The sequence below is a fragment of the Mobula hypostoma genome, chromosome 28 (assembly GCF_963921235.1).
Source record: "Mobula hypostoma chromosome 28, sMobHyp1.1, whole genome shotgun sequence".
NCBI classification, from domain to species: domain Eukaryota; kingdom Metazoa; phylum Chordata; class Chondrichthyes; order Myliobatiformes; family Myliobatidae; genus Mobula; species Mobula hypostoma.
This window is the reverse complement of record NC_086124.1, coordinates 173,137-195,467: the sequence shown is the minus strand read 5'-3', so window position 1 is coordinate 195,467 and position 22,331 is coordinate 173,137. Positions and strand designations below refer to the sequence as shown.

General features: G+C 40.0%; 1 protein-coding gene across 2 annotated transcripts in view; it reads right to left on the bottom strand.

Annotated features, from left to right (window-relative positions):
* tmem39b (transmembrane protein 39B) overlaps window positions 1–22,331 on the bottom strand; it is an 80,144-nt gene that overhangs the window by 25,318 nt on the left and 32,495 nt on the right. For both annotated transcript variants that reach the window (XM_063035094.1, XM_063035096.1), the window contains 2 exons: window positions 18,778–18,932; window positions 16,240–16,573 (listed from right to left, as the gene is read on the bottom strand). In XM_063035094.1, the coding sequence (XP_062891164.1) occupies window positions 16,240–16,573; window positions 18,778–18,932 (489 nt within the window). The remainder of the gene's footprint in view (window positions 1–16,239; window positions 16,574–18,777; window positions 18,933–22,331) is intronic.

Genomic DNA, 22,331 nt, shown 5'->3' with positions numbered 1-22,331 from the left:
ATATGGGGTTCAAAACTGTTCACAATACCTCAAATATAGTCTGACCAAAGCCATGGAAAACTTCAGCATTACATCCTTGCTTTTATACTCTAGTCCTGTTGAAATGAATGCTAACATTGCATTTGCCTTCCTTATCACTGATTCAACTTGCAAATTAACCTTTAGGTAAATCCTGACGAGGACTCTATAGTTCCATTGGCACCTCTTATTTCTTAACTTGCTCCCTATTTCGAAAATAGTCTACACCTTTCTTCCTTCTAACAATGTGTTTAACCATACACTTCCCTACACTGTGTACCATTTGCTACTTTGCTCATTCTCCTAAATTGTCCATGTCCAACTACAGATTCCCTGCTTCCACAATACAGCCTCCCCTTCCACTTATAAATTTGTCTCGTCCACAAATTTCGGCACAAAGTTACCAATTGCATCATCCAGATACAACGTGAAAAGCAGAAGACCCAACAAAGTCTCCTGTGACACACCACCAGTCACCGACAGCCAACCAAAAAAGGCTTCCTTTATTTTCACTCGTCTCCTGCCAGACAGCCAATCTTCTGTCCACACTACTCTTTCCTGTGACACCATAGTTCTTATCTTGTTTCAAAGTTCAAAGAAAATTTATTATCGAAGGTCACCATTTTCTACCCTGAGATTCATTTCAGAAACATAGAAAACCTACAGCACAATACAGGCCCTTCGGCCCACAAAGTTGTGCCGAGCATGTCCCTACCTTAGAAATTACTGGGTTTACCCTATAGCCCTCTATTTTTCTAAGCTCCATGTACCTATCCAACAGTCTCTTAAAAGACTCTATCGTATCCGCCTCCACCACTGTTGCTGGCAGCCCATTCCATGCACTCAGCACTCTCTGAGTAAAAGATTTACCCGACATCTCTGTTTCTACTTCCCAGTGTCCTCTTTTTTTTTAATATAATTTTTATTGAGTTTTCAAAAAGAATACATGAAAAGATAAAATCTACCCACCCCCTCTCCCCCTCCCATATATATATAGTCCTACCTAAAAGAAAGATAGAGAAAAAAAAAGAAGAGCCGCCTGGGTATTGGAAGGTTTCCACGTGCTCCATGGGATTCAAAATAAATTTGGTATAATTATTCGTTATTTTCCCCAAGTAACCAAATTCTTTGTCGGAGCACTTAAATATGACATCCTATCTTTTGTAAATAAGGGCGCCAAATATTCAAGAATGTTAGATAATTATCTCTTAAATTATAAGTAATTTTTTCAAGTGGAATAGAACTAGCCATTTCATTATTCCAACGATCCATACTTAAATACGAATCAGATTTCCAAGTAACTGCTACAGTCTTCTTAGCTACTGCCAATGCAATTTTTATAAATTCTTTCTGATATTTATTCAATTTAAGTTTCGGTTTTATCCCTTCAGTATCACCTAATAGAAATAATACAGGGTTATGTGGAAGTTGAATTCCAGTAATTTGTTCCAATAAGACTCTTAAATTTATCCAAAAGGGTTGAATTTTAAAACAAGACCAAATAGAATGTAAAAAAGTACCAATTTCTTGATTACACCAAAAACATTTATCAGATAGATTTGAATTTAATCTATTTATTTTTTGTGGTGTAATATATAATTGGTGTAAAAAATTATATTGTACTAATCTAAGTCGAACATTTATTGTATTTGTCATACTGTCCAGACAAAGTCTTGACCAATTTATTTCATCAATATTAATATTCAGATCTGTTTCCCATTTTTGCTTTGACTTATGGGTTCCTTGTTTAATTGTCTGTTCTTGAATCAAATTATACATACAAGAAATAAATTTTTTAATTTTCCCTTTTTGAATTAAAATTTCAATTTCATTAGCTTTTGGCAAAAACATTGTTTGACCCAGCTTACCTATTAAGTAAGCCCTTAACTGAAAGTAGCAAAAGAAAGTATTATTAGATATTTTATATTTATCCTTTAATTGTTCAAATGACATCAATATACCTCCCTCAAAACAATCTCCTATAAATTTAATCCCTTTTTGGTACCAATTATATAAAAGTTGATTGTCCATTGTAAAAGGAATAAGTCTGTTTTGAAACAAAGGTCTCCTTGCTAATAGAGATTTCTGTGTTTCCTTATCAACATTTATCTTATTCCATAGATCAATCAAGTGTGTTAATATAGGAGATTCTTTCTTTTCCCGTATCCATTTAGATTCCCATTTATATATAAAATCTTCAGGTTTATTTTCTCCTATCTTGTCTAATTCTATTTTAATCCATGCTGGTTTTTGATCATCGAAAAAAGATGCAATAAATCTAAGTTGATTTGCTTTATAATAATTTTTAAAGTTTGGAAGTTGTAACCCTCCTAACCTAAATTTACATGTCAGTTTTTCCAATGATATTCTTGACATTTTACCTTTCCAAAGAAATTTTCTCACAGATTTATTTAACTCTTGAAAAAATTTCTGTGGCAATTGTATTGGTAATGTTTGAAACAAATACTGTAATCTCAGAAATATATTCATTTTTACAACATTGACTCTACCTACTAATGTTATTGGTAGTATCATCCATTTGTCAAGATCTTCTTGAATTTTTTTCAATAGTGGTAAATAATTAAATTTATATAAATTCTTTACATCACTATCAAGTCTTATACCTAAATACTTTATACCATTTACCGGCCATCTAAATTGGGTTACTAATCGACATTGACTATAGTCTCCTTTAGTAAGAGACAAAATTTCACTTTTATCCCAGTTTATTTTGTAACCTGATACCTTCCCATATTCATCCAATCTGGAAGATAATTTATGTAACGAATGTTGTGGGTTTGTTAAATAGATCAAAACATCATCGGCAAAAAGATTAATTTTATATTCCTCTTGGTTAACTCTAAAACCCATAATATCTGGATCCAATCTAATTAGTTCTGCTAATGGCTCTATCGCCAATACAAATAGAGCAGGTGATAGTGGACAACCTTGTCTAGTTGACCTTTTTAGCTGAAATGGTGTTGAAATTTGAGAGTTTGTCACTACTTTAGCTTTAGGGTTAGAATTTAAAGTTTTAATCCAATTTATAAAAGATGTTCCTAACCCATATTTTTCTAATACTTTAAATAAAAAATCCCATTCTAATCTATCAAATGCTTTTTCTGCATCCAAAGCTACTACTATACTCTTCTCATCCCTTTTTTGTGCCAAATGAATTATACTGAGTAGCCGAGTTACATTATCTGCCAGTTGTCTATTTTTAATAAATCCAGTTTGATCCATATGTATTAATTTTGGTAAATATTTAGATAATCTATTTGATAAAATTTTTGCTATTATTTTATAATCCGTATTCAATAAAGAAATAGGCCTGTATGATGTTGGTTTCATAGGATATCTGTCCTTTTTTGGCAATACTATTACAATCGCTGTTGAAAAAGATTCTGGAAGTTTATGTATTTTTTCTGCTTGATGTATTAGTTCCATAAAAAGAGGAAATAATAAATCTTTAACTTTTTTATAAAATTCAGGTGGAAAACCATCTTCTCCTGGAGATTTATTACTTTGAAGTGATCCTAAAGCTTCTTCAACTTCTTTTAATGTAAAAGGCATATCTAATCCCCTCTGTTCTTCCAAATTCAATTTTGGAAGAGAAACTTGTGATAAAAACTTTTCTATCTCATTAACATCGTTTTGAGATTCTGATTGATATAATTCAGAATAAAAATTTTTAAAGGTTTCATTTATTTCAAGAGGTTTATAAGATATTTTATTTGCCCTTGTTCTAATTGCATTTATTGTTTTGGAAGCTTGTTCTGTTTTCAACTGCCAGGCAAGAATTTTATGTGCTCTCTCACCTAACTCATAATACCTTTGTTTAGATCTTATAATTGCTTTTTCCGTTCTATATGTCTGAAGTGTATTATATTGTAACTTCTTATTGACAAGTTGTCTTCGTTTTTCTTCTGACATATATCTTTGTGATTCTTTTTCTATTCTTGTAATCTCTTTTTCCAATAGATCTAGTTCTGCCATATATTCTTTCTTAATTTTAGACGTATAACTTATTATCTGTCCCCTAAGATATGCTTTCATCGCATCCCATAATATAAATTTATCCTCCACTGAATGAAAATTTGTATCCAAAAAAAATTGAATCTGCTTTTTCATAAAATCACAAAAATCTTGACGTTTTAATAATATTGAATTAAATCTCCATCTATAAGCCACTTCTTCCTTATCAGCCATTATTATTGTCATTAATAAAGGAGAATGATCTGATAATATTCTTGCTTTATATTCCATATTTTTCACTCTGTGTTGAATATGCATTGATAATAGTAAAAAATCTATCCTTGAATAAGTTTTATGTCTATGGGAATAGAACGAATAGTCTCTTTCTTTAGGATTGATTCTTCTCCATATATCAATCAAATTTAAATCTTTCATCAATGATAAAGTTAGATTTACTACCTTCGATTTTATAACAGCCTTGGTTGATCTATCTAAGACTGGGTCTAAGCAAAAATTGAAGTCGCCTCCAATTAATATTTTTTCATGTGCATCTGCCAAATTCAAAAAAGTTTCTTGTATGAATTTTGCATCATTTTCATTTGGTGCATAAATATTCATAAAAGTCCATAGTTCGGAAAAAAGTTGACAATGTATAATCACATATCTCCCCGCAGAATCAGTTATTACATTTTGTATCCTAATTGGTAACGTTTTATTGATCAAAATTGCTACTCCCCTCGCTTTTGAATTAAATGAGGCCGCAACAACATTACCCACCCAATCTCTCTTTAGTTTCTGATGTTCTGTTTCTGTTAGGTGCGTTTCCTGTAAAAAAGCTAAATCCATCTTCATTTTTTTAAGCAACACACATCAAAGTTGCTGGTGAACGCAGCAGGCCAAGCAGCATCTATAGGAAGAGGCGCAGTCGACTTTTCAGGCCGAGACGCTTCGTCAGGACGAATTGTCCTGATGTCATGTCCTGACGAAGGGTCTCGGCCTGAAACGTCGACTGCGCCTCTTCCTATAGATGTTGCTTGGCCTGCTGCGTTCACCAGCAACTTTGATGTGTGTTGCTTGAATTTCCAGCATCTGCAGAATTCCTGTTGTTTTCATTTTTTTAATATATGTTAAGATTCTTTTTCTTTTCACTGGTCCATTAAGCCCATTAACATTAAAACTCAAAAAATTCAATAAATTAGTCATTATTCTTAACAAAATTACTCCAATCTAAAACATTACTTATCTTCTCAACTCTCATAGTTCCTTGGGGAATCACTTTAAACTTCACCATGATGCTATGTGTTCCCCCCCCAACCTTCCAGGCAAAAAGAAAAAAAAAGAAAAAAAAAGAAAAAAAAAAGAAAAAACAAAATACCCCCCCACTAATGTTGTGAATGAAAAGATACACAACACTACCCCCCTCCATTTTACGGGTCGCGGCAAAAGCCACGCTTGCACACATGATTAACGTAGCAATCGATCAGTGCTTCTTCCAGCTCCCCCGCAACAAAAAAGTTAGTTATATATATATATATATATATATATAAATAAACAAAATTAGTATTATTATTCCCAGCTAATTTCCTCCAGTATTAACCTTCCTTACCCCCCTCATATAATTAATACTATATTTATACTTTCATCCAGCTTCAAAAATCCAACAAATCCATTCTTAAACACAATCTTCATCTTCATTCTATCTCACTCTCCTGAGTTTGTTCTTGTATCTGGTGAATATTCAGAGAATCTTACACAAACTGCTCTGCTTTCTGGTAGTCATCAAAAAATCTTTTTTCTCCACCAGACAAAAAAATCTTCAAAGTTGCAGGATAACGCAGTATAAATTGATAACCATGCTCCCACAGGGTTTTTTTCACTGGATTAAACTTCTTCCTTTTCTTCAAAAGTTCGTAACTTATATCAGGGTAGAAAAACACTCTTTTCCCTTTAATTATCAATGGCCCTTTTCTATCTTTGGCAGCTCGAACAGCCGCCTGTAGAATCTTTTCCTTGTCTTGAAATCTTAAGAATTTTATTAAAATCGATTGTGGATATTGGTCATCTTTTGGTTTTGGTCTTAAAGCTCTATGTGCCCGCTCAATTTCAATTGATCGAGCCTCCTCTCCCATTTGCAAAACCTCCGGGATCCATCTTTGAAAAAATTCTATTGGCTTTTCTCCTTCCATACCTTCTGTAAGACCAACAATTTTTATATTATTACGTCTACTGAAATTTTCCAACATGTCCACTTTCTCCAAGAGTCGGTTTCTTTCCGAGTTCCAGACAAGCAAATCATTTTCTGTTTTTTCCACTCTATCATTCATAAGCCCCATTTCTCTTTCCATCTTCTGAAGCTTCTTTTCCATTTTGTCCTGTCTTTCCATATGTCGCTATCATCTCCTTTACTTCCACTCGCTTCCAATTCTTCCTCCTCTTCTTCATCTCTGTTCTCTGCAGAATCCAGTTCTGACTCTGAGTCATTTTCAATTGCAGTGGGTGTCGGTTCTTGTAGTTTGCGCTGTGTCGATTTGCGCATGCGCAATTCCGTTGTCTTCTTCAGAGCAACTTCTGCCACCGCCATTGCTCCCTGTTCTACCGAAGGAGATCCAACCTGAGTCCGAGGCTCCATCGTTGCAGTAGGCCCTTTTTTCTTCCCGTCTCGCGGCTGCTTCACAACAGCAGACTTCTTTTGTTGCGGTTTAGGAGGCATACCGTAAAGTAGTCTTACAAAGTTTATAAATAGTTTTCAAAAAATATTTAACAACTTTGTTTTATTTAAATGGTACTTTACTGATTTGTTGCGGGAGAGCTGAATTTACACGTCTCAATCCCACATCATCACGTGACGCCCCCCCCCCCCCCCACCAGTGTCCTCTTGTGGCAACCATTTCAGCCCTGGGAAAAAGCCTCTGACTATCCACACTATCAATGCTTCTCATCATCTTATACACCTCTATCAGGTCACCTCTCACCCTCCTTCGCTCCAAGGAGAAAAGGCAGAGTTCACTCAACCTATTCTCATAAGGTATGCTCCCCAATCCAGGCAACATCCTTGTAAATCTCCTCTGCACCCTTTCTATGGCTTCCGCATCCTTCCTGTAGTGAGGTGACCAGAACTGAGCACAGTACTCCAAGTGGGGTCTGACCGGGGTCCTATATAGTTGCAACATTACCTTTCAGCTCCTACATTCAATTCCATGATTGATGGCCAATACACCATATGCCTTCTTAACCACAGAGTCAACCTGCGCAGCTGTTTTGAGCGTCCTATGGACTCGGACCCCAAGATCCCTCTGATCCTCCACACTGCCAAGAGTCTTACCATTAATACTATATTCTGTCATCATATTTGACCTACCAAAATGAACCACCTCACACTTATCTGGGTTGAACTCCATCTGCCACTTTTCAGCCCAGTTTTGCATCCTATCGATGTCCTGCTGTAACACTGACAGCCCTCCGCACGATCCACCACACCTCCAACCTTTGTGTCATCAGCAAATTTACTAACCCATCCCTCCATTTCCTCATCCAGGTCACTTATAAAAATCATGAAGAGTGAGGGTCCCAGAACAGAACCCTGAGGCACACCACTGGTCACTGACCTCCATGCAGAATATGACCCGTCTACAACCACTCTTTGCCTTCTGTGGGCAAGTCAGTTCTGGATCCACAAAGTAATGTCCCCTTGGATCCCATACCTCCTTACTTTCTCAATAAGCCTTGCATGGGGTACCTTATCAAATGCCTTGCTGAAATCCATATACATCTACTGCTCTTCCTTCATCAATGTGCTAAGTCACATCATCAAAAAAATCAATCAGGCTCGTAACGCACAACCTGCCCTTGACAAAGCCATGCTCACTATTCCTAATATTATTATAACTCTCCAAATGATGTGAGGGTCATGTTTTTTGACTTCTCCAGTGCGTTCAACACCATCCGCCCTGCTCTGCTGGGGAAGAAGCTGACAGCAATGCAGGTGGATGCTTCCCTGGTATCATGGATTCTTGATTACCTGACTGGCAGACCACAGTACGTGTGCTTGCAACACTGTGTGTCCGACAGAGTGATCAGCAGCACTGGGGCTCCACAGGGGACTGTCTTGTCTCCCTTTCTCTTCACCATTTACACCTTGGACTTCAACTACTGCACAGAGTCTTGTCATCTTCAGAAGTTTTCGGATGACTCTGCCATAGTTGGATGCATCAGCAAGGGAGATGAGGCCAAGTACAGGGCTATGGTAGGAAACTTTGTCACATAGTGTGAGCAGAATTATCTGCAGCTTAATGTGAAAAAGACTAAGGAGCTGGTGGTAGACCTGAGAAGAGCTAAGGTACCGGTGACCCGTTTCCATCTGGGGGGTCAGTATGGACATGGTGGAGGATTATAAATACCTGGGGATATGAATTGACAATAAACTGGACTGGTCTAAGAACACTGAGGCTGTCTACAAGAAGGGTTAGAGCCGTCTCTATTTCCTGAGGAGACTGAGGTCCTTTAACATCTGCCGGACGATGCTGAGGATGTTCTATGAGTCTGTGGTGGCCAGTGCTATCATGTTTGCTGTTGTGTGCTGGGGCAGCAGGCTGAGGGTGGCAGACACCAACAGAATCAACAAACTTATTCGTAAGACCAGTGATGTTGTGGGGATGGAACTGGACTCTCTCACGGTGGTGTCTGAAAAGAGGATGCTGTCTAAGTTGCATGCCATCTTGGTCAGTGTCTCCCATCCACTACATAGTGTACTGGGTGGGCACAGGAGTACATTCAGCCAGAGACTCATTCCACCGAGATGCAACACAGAGCGTCATAGGAAGTCATTCCTGCCTGTGGCCATCAAACTTTACAACTCCTCCCTTGGAGGGTCAGACATCCCGAGCCAATAGGCTGGTCCTGGACTTATTTCATAATTTACTGGCATAATTTACATATTACTATTTAACTATTTAGGGTTCTATTACTATTATTTATGGAGTAACTGTAACGAAAACCAATTTCCCCCAGGATTAATAAAGTATGACTATGACTATGACTAAATCCTGCCTCTCAGGATATTCTCCATCAACTTACCAACCACTGAGGTAAGACTCTCTGGTCTATAACTTCCTGGGCTATCTCTACTCCCTTTTTTGAATAAAGGAACAACATCTGCAACCCTCCAATCCTCCGGAACCTCTCCCGTCCCCCAATGATGATGCAAAGATCATCACCAGAGGCTCAGCAATCTCCTCCCTCGTCTCCCACAGTGGCCTGGGGTACATCTTATCCGGTCCCGACGACTTATCCAACTTGATGCTTTCCAAAATCTCCAGCACATCCTCTTTCTTAATATCTACATGCTCAAGTTTTGCAGTCTGCTGCAAATCATCACTACAATCACCAAGATCCTTTTCCATAGTGAATACTGAAGTAAAGTATTCATTAAGTACCTCTGCTATTTCCTCCGGTTCCATACATACTTTCTCACTGTCATACTTGATAAGTCTGATTCTTTCATGTCTTACCTTCTTGCTCTTCACATACTTGTAGAATGCCTTGGGGTTTTCCTCAATCCTGCCTGCCAAGGCCTTCTCATGACCCCTTCTGGCTCTCCTAATTTCCTTCTTGAGCTCCTTCCTATTAGCCTTATAATCTTCTAGATCTCTAACATTACCTAGCTCTCTGAACCTTTTGTAAGCTTTTCTTTTCTTCTTGACTAGATTTATTACAGCCTTTGTACACCACGGTTCCTGTACTCTACCATAACTTCCCTGTCTCATTGGAAAGGTACTTTGGATCTGTCTTCACTAGGGAAGACACAACAATCTCCCAGATGTAATAGTGGCCAAAGGACCTAAGGTAATGGAGGAATTGAAGGAAATTTATATTAGGCAGGAAATGGTGTTGGATAGACTGTTGGGTCTGAAGGCTGATAAGTCCCCGGGACCTGATGGTCTGCATCCTAGGGTACTTAAGGAGGTGGCTTTAGAAATCGTGGATGCATTGGTAATCATTTTCCAATGTTCTATAGATTCAGGATCAGTTCCTGTGGATTGGAGGGTGGCTAATGTTGTCCCTCTCTTCAAGAAGGGAGGAAGAGAGAAAACAGGGGATTATAGACCGATTAGCCTGAGCTCGGTGGTGGGAAAGATGCTGGAGTCAATTATAAAAGATGAAATTACGACACATCTGGATAGTAGTAACAGGATTGGTCCAAGTCAGCATGGATTTACGAAGGGGAAATCGTGCTTGACTAACCTTCTGGAATTTCTTGAGGATGTAACTATGAAAATGGACAAGGGAGAGCCCGTGGATGTAGACTTTCAGAAAGCCTTTGATAAAGTCCCACATAGGAAATTAGTGGGCAAAGTTAGGGCACATGGTATTGGAGGCAGAGTACTGACATGGATTGAAAATTGGCTGGCTGACAGAAAACAAACAGTAGCAATTAACGGGTCCCTTTCGGAATGGCAGGCGGTGACCAGTGGGGTACCACAGGGTTCAGTGCTGGGACCGCAGCTGTTTACAATATACATTAATGATTTAGATGAGGGAATTAAAAGTAACATTAGCAAATTTGCCGATGACACAAAGCTGGGTGGCAGTGTGAAATGTGAGGAGGATGTTATGAGGATGCAGGGTGACTTGGACAGGCTGGGTGAGTGGGCAGAAGCAGTTTAGTGTGGATAAATGTGAGGTTATCCACTTTGGTGGTAAGAACGGGAAGGCAGATTATTATCTAAATGAAATCAAGTTAGGAAAAGGGGAAGCACAACAAGATCTAGGTGTTCTTGTACATCAGTCACTGAAAACAAGCATGCAAGTACAGCAGGCAGTGAAGAAAGCTAATGGCATGCTGGCCTTCATAACAAGGGGAATTGAGTATAAGAGCAAAGTCCTTCTGCAGTTGTACAGGGCCCTGGTGAGATCACACCTGGAGTACTGTGTGCAGTTTTGGTCTCCAAATTTGAGGAAGGACATTCTTGCTATTGAGGGAGTGCAGTGTAGGTTCACAAGGTTAATTTCCGGGATGGCGGGACTGTCATATGTCGAAAGATTGGAGCGACTGGGCTTGTATACTCTGGAATTTAGAAGGCTGAGAGGGGATCTTATTGAAACATATAAGATTATTAAGGGATTGGACTACGCTGCAGGCAGGAAGCATGTTCCCGCTGATGGGTGAGTTCAGAGCCAGAGGCTACAGTTTAAGAATTAGGTGTAGGCCATTTAGAACAGAGTTGAGGAAAAACTTTTTCACCCAGAGAGTGGGGGATATATGGAATGCTCTGCCCCAGAAAGCTGTGGAGGCCAAGTCTCTGGATGCTTTCAAAAAAGAGATGGATAGAGCTCTTAAAGACAGTGGAATCAAAGGTTATGGGGATAAGGCAGGAACTGGATACTGATAGTGGATGATCAGCCATGATCACAGTGAATGGCAGTGCTGGCTCGAAGGGCCAAATGGCCTAGTCCTGCACCTATTGTCTATTGAAAGTACTTATGCAGAACTCCACACAAATATCCCCTGAACATTTGCCACATTCCTTCCGTACTTTTCCTTGAGAACATCTGTTTCCAATTTAAGCTTCCAGTTTCCTGCCTGACAGCCCCACAATTCCCCTTACTCCAATTAACCGCTTTTCTAACTTGTCTGTTCCTATCTCTCTCCAATGCTATTGTAAAGGAGATGGAATTATGATTACTATCTCCAAAATGCTTTCCCACTGAGAGATCTGACACCTGACCAGGTTCATTTCCCAATACCAAATCATGTACAGCCTCTCCTCTTGTGGGCTCATCTACATATTATGTCAAGAAACCTTCCTGAATGCACCTAACAAACTCCACTCCATCTAAACCCCTTGCTCTAGGGAGATGCCACATGATATTTGGGAAATTAAAATCTCCCATCACGACAACTCTGTTATTATTACACCTTTCCAGGATCTGTTTCCCTATCTGCTCCTCGATATCCCTGTTACTATTGGGCGGCCTATAAAAGACACACAGTAACGTTATTGTCCCCTTCCTGTTCCTAACCTCCACCCATAGAGACTCCGTCGACAATCCCACCATGGCGTCCACCTTTTCTGCAGCCATGACACTATCTCTGATCAACAGTGCCACACCCCCACCTCTTTTGCCTCCCTCCCTGTCCCTTCTGAAACATCTAAAACCCAGCACTTGAAGTAACCATTCCTGTCCCTGAGCCATCCAAGTCTCTGTAATGGCCACAACATCATATCTCCAAGTATTGATCCACGCTCTAAGCTCATCTGCTTTGATTACAACACTCCTTGCGTTAAAATAGACACAACTCAAACCTTCGGTCTGAGCGCGTCCCTTCTCCATCACCTGCCTATCCTCCCTCTCGCACTGTCTACAAGCTTTCTCTATTTGTGAGCCAACCTCCTCTTCCCCAGTCTCTTCAGTTCGGTTCCCATCCCCCAACAATTCTAGTTTAAACTCTCTCCAGTTGCCTTAGCAAACCTCCCCGCCAGGATATTGGTCCCCCTGGAATTCAAGTGCAACCCGTCCTTTTTGTACAGGTCACACCTGCCCCAAAAGAGGTCCCAATGATCCAGAAATCTGAATCCCTGCCCCCTGCTCCAATCTCTCAACCACGCATTTATCCTCCACCTCATTCTATTCCTATTCTCACTGTCGCGTGGCACAGGCAGTAATTCCGAGATTACTACCTTTGCGGTCCTGTTTCTCAACATCCTTCCTAACTCCCTGTATACTTTTTTCAGGACCTCTTCCCTTTTCCTACCTATATCATTGGTAGCAATATGTACCACGACCTCTGGCTATTCTCCCTCCCATTGCAGGATATCTTGGACGTGATCTGAAACATCCCAGACCCTGGCACCTGGGAGGCAAACTACCATCCGAGTTTCTTTCCTGCTTCCACAGAATCGCCCGTCTGACCCCCTACTGCCTTCTTCTTCCTTTCCCTACCCTTCTGAGCGACAGGGCCAGACTCTGTGCCAGAGGCACAGCCACTGTCGCTTCCCCCAGGCAGGCCGTCCCCCCAAAAGTACTCAAACAGGAGTACTTACTTTCAAGGGGTACAGCCACAGGAGTACTCTCTAGTACCTGACTCTTCCCCTTCCCCATCCTGACTGTGACCCACTTGTCCGTCTCCCATGGCCCCGGTGTGACCACCTGCCTATAACTCCTTTCTATCACCTCCTCGCTCTCCCTGAACAGGCGAAGGTCTTCGAGCTGCATCTCCAGTTTCCTAACTTGGTCCCTTAGGAGCTGCAGCTCAACACATCTGGTGCAGATATGGCTGTCCGGGAGGCTAGGAGACCTCCCACATCTGACACCGAGCACAGAAACACTCACAACACGCTGGAGGAACTCAGCAGGTCGGGCAGCATCCGTGGTAACGATGAGTCAACGTTTCGGGTCAGAACCCTTCGTCAGGACTGTAGAGGGAAGGGGCAGAGGCCCTATAAAGAAGGTGGGCTCCTCGAGCACAGAAAACTGGCCTCACACACATACTTCCTCCTTTCCGCAAGTAACACCGGTAAACCTACCTCGCCTCGCCTTGTCCCATTACCGCCTAAGCCCATTGAGCCAAAGCCCTATCACTCTGCTGCCTCTCACTCCACTGCCTGCTCCGAACGCTGCCCACTGGATATGGCGGTCTTCTTTTTAAACCTTTCGCGCTCTACTGGCTGACATCACGTGCCTGCACAGTATTGCCTCTCTTTTACCCCGAGTGGTAAAAACTGCCTTCGCTCCAAAAAATCAGCCGTTCACTTGCAGCCTTCTTGCTCCAAATCTGCAGTCATTCTTGCAGTCATTCACAGTAAATACAAAGAAACAATAAAATCAATGGGAAAAGAAATGCACACGAATAAAGATGGGCAGACAACCAAAGTGCAAAAATTGCAAATACAAAAATGAAAATAATAATAATAATAAGTAAGTAATAAATACTGAGAACATAAGCAGCAGAGTCCTTAAAAATGAATCCATAGGTTGTGGAATCAGTTCATTACTGGGGTGAGTAAAGTTCAGGAACCTGATGGTTCAGGGGTAATAATTGTTCCTGAACCCAGTGGTGTGTGACCTATGATTCCTGTACTTCCTGATGGCAACAGCAAGAGGAGAGCATGGTTATTTAGCAGCCTCATGTGCAGCATCCTGTCTAAAGCCTTCTGAAAATCCAAGTAATCAACATACACTGATTCTCCTTTGTCCATCCTGACTGTTATTCCCACTTTAAGGAAACCATGCTGACTACAGCCTGTTTTATTGTATGCCCTCAAGTACTCCAAAACCTCATCCTTAATAATTGATTCTAACATCTTGCCAACCAATGAAGTCAGGCCTATAATATCCCCTCTTTTGCCCCCCTCCTTCTTAAACAGTGGTGTGATATTTGCAATTTTCCAGTCCTCTGGAATGATTCCAGAATTGTTGAAATATCACTACTAACCCTCCACAATTGCTTCAACTCCCTCTTTCAGAACCCTAGGGTGTAAATCATCTGGTCCAGATACTATCTACCATCAGATCTTTCAGCTTCCCAAGCACTTTCCCCTCAGTAATAGTGACTACACTCACTCCTGCCCCTGGCAATCTCAATTTCTGGCATTCTCCTGGCTTTTTCCACAATGACGTTAGATACTTATCCAGTTCATTGCTATCTCTCCAGTATCATTTTCCAGCTGTCTGATGGCCCCCCTTGCCTTTACTCTTCATATAACTTACCTTCACATTTCATCTTTCCTATCCATATTGCTATTTTAGTTGCCTTCTGTAAGTTTTTAAGCTTCCTAGTCCTCTAGTTTCCCACTAATTTTTGCTATATTGTACATCCTCTTTTGCTTTTATGCTGTCTTTGACATACCTTGTCAGCTACGGTTGCCTCATCCTCCCTTTAGAATTCTTCTTTCTCTGGGATGAACTATTTCTGCGTCTTACAAATTATCCCCAGAAACTCCAGCCACTGCTGCCCTACCATCATCCATACTAGTGTCCAATTCCAATCATCTTTGGCCAGCACATCTCTCGTGACTCCATAGTTCCCTTTACTGCATAGTAATATCAATACATCCAATTTTAGCTTCTCCCTCTCAAAATTCAAGGTGATTTCTATCATATTATGATCACTGCCTCTTAAGAGTTCCTTTACCTTGAATTCCCTAATCAAATCTGGTTCATTACAAATCCAGTCCAGAAATGCCTTTCCCCTAATGGAATCAATCACAAGCTGTCCTAAAAAGCCATCTTATAGACATTCTACAAATTCCCTCCCTTGGGATCGAGCACCGGCCTAATTTTCCCAATCAACCTGCATATGGAAACCCCCTATGTTCATTGTAACAGTGATCTTATTACATATCTTTCTATTTCCGGTTGAAACTTATATCCCACATGCTGGCTACTGTTCGGTGGTCAGTATATACTTCCCATTAGTCTTTTTACCCCAGCAGTTCGACATGTACTGATTCTATACCACTTCTTTCTAAGGATTTGGTTTCATTTTTAAAAAAAAACTAACCCAGCCCAGCTGCCTGTCCTTTCAATACAATGTACTCTAGGATGTTAAGCACCTAGCTGTGATTATCTTTCAGCCACCACTCAGTGATGCCTGCAACGTCACATAAGCCAATTTGTAATTCGCTACAAGATCATCTATCAAATATAACGCCTTAAGTCCTGTATTCACCACCCTTATTAATTTTGTCTTCACGTTACCATAAGTTAAAATTCGGATCCCTTTCCAAACTTTTTGATGGAGTCTCTGTTCCGGAGACTTCCATGACTTCTCCTGCATTCTCCTTCCCTTTTACTTCTCCAAGCTGTTGAACTCACTCTTACAGCTCTCTAAGGAACAAAATCCTGGCCTGTCTAACCTCTTCTTATAACTCAATACCTCAGCAATGGAAAATGGAACTTTAATGCAGAAAAGTAGGAGGTGATATATTAAGGAAGTTCAGGAAGAACATCACCACTCCCAGCTGACTGCCAATAGTCATTGCCTATGCTCATAGCAAGAAAAATCACTTTTAGTTTCACTGCGTTACTGTCAAGCTATTTGGACTTGTGCATCACAATGCAGTTTAACTTGTTAACAAAAATCTAAGCCATGTGTAATTTGATCCGAAAGTTTGGTATTCATCAACTTTAAATTTGTTTTGCTCTTAGGAAGACTTGCACACCATTCCTCACATCTGCTGTGAGCAAAGGTGTATTGGTTAGCTTAGCAAACATTTTAGACGATGCATTTGACATTGCATTACTTACTTTTATAAACCAAACAGGCACAAAGGCTATGTAATAGGCACTCAACATTGCATTAACCAGAACTTCCTTCATACGCCAGTTGAAGTCCATTTTGAGGTGTTCCACTTCATTTCTTATCAAGTCTGGAGACAAGCAGCATGCATGCGTTGGCATAGAGTTTAAACTCTGCATCTGATTTGTATGATTTTTCAAGGTCTCCTTTAAAACTGTTAAATAGTCTTTACTTCTTTCAACTGCTGTTATTGTTTCATTGGGGCCTATGTTGGCCACAGATGAGAGATGGGACTTCTTGGTATCATATTTTAACCGAAAAAAAGGGATGTACATTCCAAATCTGTAAAACCAATAAAAACAAAAAGCAAATATCATAATTCCTTGCTGCATTCTTACTGGCAAATATTCACGAAGTTTTACAAGTCAGTAGATTACTCAATACATACTCAGGGTAAGAAAACAGGCAAGGAAAACAAGAGTCTGCTAGGAAACTACAGAGCATATGTAGTTGGGGAACTCTGAAAGGAAAGGAAATTCCACTGCAAATCTCCATAATTAAAAAGGACATACTGGATGCTCTAGCAAGCTTCAAAGGCGAATAAAACCCCAGGGCAAGATGAAATTTATCTTGGGCTGTCATGACATGCAAAGGAAGAGATTACTTTGGCTTTCACCCCAAGACATAAGTGCAGAATTAGGCCATTCAGCCCAAAGAGTCTACTTCTCCATTCAATCATGGCTGATTTATGATCCCTCTCAACTCCATTCTCTATCTTCTCCCCATAACCTTTGAAGCCCTTAGTAATCAAGAACCTATCCATCTCGGCTTTAAATATACCCAATGACTTGGCCTCCACAGACGTCAGTGGCAATAAATTCTACAGATTCACCAGCCTCTGGCTAAAGAAATCCTCATTTTGTTTCTAAATGCAGACAAGTGTGAGGTATTGCACTTTGGTACGACAAACCAGGGCAGGACTTAAAGAGTGAATGGTAGGGCATTGAGGTGTGCTGTAGAACAAAAAGATCTGATGATGCAGATCCATAATTACTTGAAAGTTTTATCAGAAGTAGATAGGGTTGTAAAGAGAGCTTTAAGCACAATGGCCTTTATAAATTAAAGTACTGAGTACAGGAGTTGAGATGGTATGTTGAAGTTGTACAGGGCATAGGTGAGGCCTAATTTGGAGTATTGTCTGCAAATCTGGTCACCAACCTAAAACAATCAATAAGCTTGAAAGAGTACAAGGAAAATGTATAATGATATCACCAGGACTTGGGGAGCTGAGTTTTAGGGAAAGGTTGAATAGATTAGGACTTTACCCCCCCCCCCCCAGTACATTGGACAATAAGGAGATTTCATATACTGAAGAGGAACACAAATTATAAGGGGTATAGATAGGGTAAATACATGCAGGCTTTTTTCCCCTCAGGTTTAGTGAGAATAGAACTGGAGTTCATAGGTTTTGGCTGAGATCTTTAAATCTTCGGGGCCACAACTAAGGTACCACATGACCGTGACAGGGACAGGAATATTGATCACTTTGAAATGCAGGGACTGATCTCAGAAATGCAGCATGCCTTTGTCAAGGCTAGATCAACAACTTACAGCTTGTTCTTGCAGCCCTTCTTAGATAAAAGTATTACACTTAGCTACCCTTTAGTCCTTGGGTACCTTACCCTCGGTTAAATCTGATGTAATTTTTTCATTACTAAAGATAGAATTATTTTCATAGAATGTATATTTGCTCTAGTACAAATTATAACTTGATAGGTGTTCCTCATTTCTAGAGGAATTAATACAAACACAAGTTTTAACCAGTTAAACCTGACTTTTGAAACAGGATTAAAATTCCAGAACAGAATTGAACATTGACAGGATTTTGATACATTTATAAATCACCATTTTTAATGTGGTTACTGTTTTGCGGCTTCTCCCACAGATTTCCAACAATCCACATGTTGGAGGCACCAATGCCTTTTAATTGGATTGGATCAGTCACACACAACTATGGCTGCAAAAACAAGTTGGAATCTGGTATTCTGCTATCAAACATTTCCCTCCTAATTCCTCAAATTATTTGCAGAATCTTCGAGAAGCAACTCAAAAATGCAAGGGAATGTTTGTCATTTTCCTGGATAAATGCAGCCTTAACTCAAAGGTTTGACACAGCAGCTGAGAACTACTCAGGACATCAGCAACGGACTAACTATGGCATTGTACAGCTGTAACATAACCCTTATATCCTTACACTTCAGTTCTTGCGTCAAACGATTGCATTCCATTTGTCTTTTGTTCATTTCTATCCAGTAGCCATCAATCAAAAGAAACCTTGGGACAACTAGTCTTTTCCACCCCACTTCAGTTTGATACAACTTCAGTGTCTGCTCTTGACCTACACTATTACCTTGCTGTCCCCATCTTTCTAATTGGTTTTATACAATAACATCTTCAAACACAAGAAATTCAACAAGAATTCAAATTACACCAAATAAAGTCACTTTTCAGAAATAATAGCAAGTCTTTGAAAGTCAGGAACTTACGGATAACATAAGAACAATAAATTCAAAAAAGAATATGTTCGAAAGAGGTAAATGAGCGATCGGCACAGGCTCCATCCTGTTCCAGTCAAGACTGCGAATCGAGTGGTCACAAAAATGACTGACTGAGGTACTGAGATTTTACCTCCATAAGAGGCCTGAAAAATAACAAAAAGAAATAAGACATTGCAACCAATACATAACAGGAAAGTAACACATTGAAAACTAGTCTAATATAAAACAAAAACAACAGGAATTCTGCAGATGCTGGAAATTCAAGCAACACACATCAAAGTTGCTGGTGAACGCAGCAGGCCAGGCAGCATCTATAGGAAGAGGCGCAGTCGACGTCGACTGCGCCTCTTCCTATAGATGCTGCCTGGCCTGCTGCGTTCACCAGCAACTTTGATGTGTGTTGCTTAATATAAAACAAACCAATTGTTCTTCCTCATTGTTAAAATGCTATCAATCTTAACTTAATCTATTTTCAGAATATCCACATTTTACATTCTCATAGCCAAATGAAGATTCCATCTTAGAGCAGACAGTTCCAACTGCATACTGTAGTTCTAGGTAATTACTAGGCATTATGGAAACACGCCTCATTCATTATATGGACCTGAAAGAATTTCCTTTGAATTCTACCTATTGAACCACATTGCATGGTGATGGTGACTCAGAACAGTTAAGGTATCAAAGATGGCAGTCAGTAAGGTCCATACTTCATGCAAGAGCCAATCAGCGAGTTCTCTTGCCATTTCCCACAGCCTTGCAACTTCAAACGTGGCACAGAGACAGATTCAAACATGGCATTTAAAAGGAAGCAGATAAACTGTCATGAGCTTGTTCTGTTCCCTTTAAGTGCTACATTTGTATTTCTCTCCACCACTACTCCTGAAATACAATGTAGAGATCAATCATCACACAAAACTTTCAGACACTTTTCATTCATTCTACTCTTCTGCCACAGGGAATAGTTTCTTTCTTTCAACTCTGTGTAGTTTTAAAAATTATTTTAGATCTTTCTATCAATCCCACTTAAAATTTTTTTAAATCCAGGAACAACATGATCCTTCATTTGTCCTGTTGATCATATTTTAAAAAGTTGTATATTTTGCAGTATAAAGTGTACTTGATAATGTATAAAACATGTCGCTGGTACAACTGCAGAATTTCTGCGTGCTACACCCATGCAACAAAAATTTCACGTCCTTGATTCCTTCCAGAAAATCTCTTCTACACATCTTCTAAGTTCTTCACATCTTCCCTAAAATTCAATCTATGGAAATGGACAATTTCACAGTTGTATCAACCTATCTTTAAATAGACAGTTGCAAGAAAAAAAAAGTGAACTCTGCAATTACCTAGGTTTCTGCATTAATTACTCATAAAATGTGGTCTGATCTTCATCCAAGTCACAATATTCAAGGATTCACCTTCAGATCTGAATGAATATGCCAGTTGTCACTAACTTTATCAAGACGTGAGTGGATGAGTGCATGCCTTCGAAAACATACCAGTCATATCCAAACCAAAATCCATGGGTGAACCAGAAGATTCATAGTGGGCTAATCAAGACCAGTGATCCAGAACTTCACAAGAAGTCCAGGTATGACCTACAGAGGTTACTTTAAGTGCAAATAAAATTATTCTGATTGAAGAGACAGAAATGGGTGCATGTCAGCTCTGGCAAGGTTTGTAGGCTATTACTTTCCACAAAGCAAAACCTAACATCATGAATAGCAGTGATGCTTCACTCCCAGATTAGCTCAAGGCCTATTATGCTCGTTTCAAAAGGGAGAATAAAGTGACAGCTGTATGAATCCCTGCAGCATCTGGTGACCCTGTGATCTCCGTCTTGGAGGCCGATGTCAAAACATCTTTCTTGAGGGTGAACTCTCCCAAAACATCAGGCCCTGAAAAGCTGTGTCAACCAATAGGCAGGAGTGTTCATGGATATCTTCACTACTGCAGTAAGAAGTTTGCAACTGCTTCAAAAGGGCGACAATCATACTAGTGCCCAAGAAGAGCAGGGTGACCTGCCTCAAAGACAATCACCCAGATGCACTCACATCTGCTGTGATGAAGTGATTTGAGAGGTTGGTCAGAATCATCTCCTGCCTAAGCAAGGATCTGGTGCCTGTCGCCACAATAGGTCTATCAAGCCGTGAATCACCTGGACAATTGCAATACGTGCATCACGTTGCTGTTTATTGATTATAGTTCAGCATTCAACATCATCATACCCTCACTACTAATCAACAAGCTTCAAAACCTGGGCTCTGTATCTCCCTCTGCTAATGGATCCTTGATTGTGGGACGCCACAGTCAGAGCAGATCAGAAATAACATCTCGCTGACAATCAACACTGATGTACCTCAATGATGTGTGCTTAGCCCACTGTTCTACTCTCTCTACACCCACAACTGTGTGGATAAGCACAGCTCAAACGTCATCTACAAATTTGCCAAAAATATAACTATTGTCGGCAGAATTTCAGATGGTGACGAGGCTGCTTACAGGAGTGAGATAGATCAGCTGGCTGAGTGGTATTGAAATAACAACCTTGCATTCAACATCGTAAGAGTAAGGAATTGACTGTGGACTTCAGGAAGAGGAAGTCGAGGAAACATACTCCAGTCCTTATTGAGGGATCAACAGTGGAAAGGTGAGCAGTTTCAAGTTTCTGATGCAATTACAAGGAAGGTTCAACAGCTATATTTCATTCAGGATTCAAGGAGACTTGGTACGTCACCAAATCCTCTCACCAATTTCTACAGATATACCATGGTGAGCATTCCAACTGGTTGCATCACTGTCTGGTATGGAAGAGCCACTGCACAGGATTGGAAAAAGCTGCAGAAAGCTGCAAGCTCAGCTAGTGCTATGGGCACCAGCCTTCCCACCATTGAGGACATCTTCAAAGGCAATGTCTCACAAAGGTAGCATTTGTCATTAGGACCCCAATCACCCAGGACATACGCTCTTCGCATTGTTACCATTGAGGTGGTGGTACAAGATCCTCAAGAGGCAGATTCAACAGTTTCTTCCCCTCTGCCATCAGATTTCTGAACAGACATTGAACCCATATACACTATTTCATTATTTTTTCTTTCTTTGCTCTGTTTTTGCATTACTTATTTAATTTTCACATCTATTTTACTGTAATTTAGTTTTTTTTATGTATTGCACCGTACTGGTGAAAAACAATATCACATGACATACAGTATTCGTGATATTAAATCTGATTCTGATCCTAACAGTCATATTTCATTGCCTCTCTTTGTGCCATCTTAATTCATTTCAGCAACTCCTCATACTTTCTCTTCACACATAATAGCTGCTCCCAAACCATTTTCAAATGCAGACTTGCAATTTTAAAGTTGGCTTTTCCGCATTTCAAACACTTAATTTCTGGCCAACTATAAATTTTGACAACTACTTTGAAACTTACTGAGTTATGGTCACCATTCTCAAAATTTCACTCTCTAACACTTCATCCACCTTCTGGGCTTCATTTCTGAATAGGTCTAGCATAGTAGGACTATCTACGTATT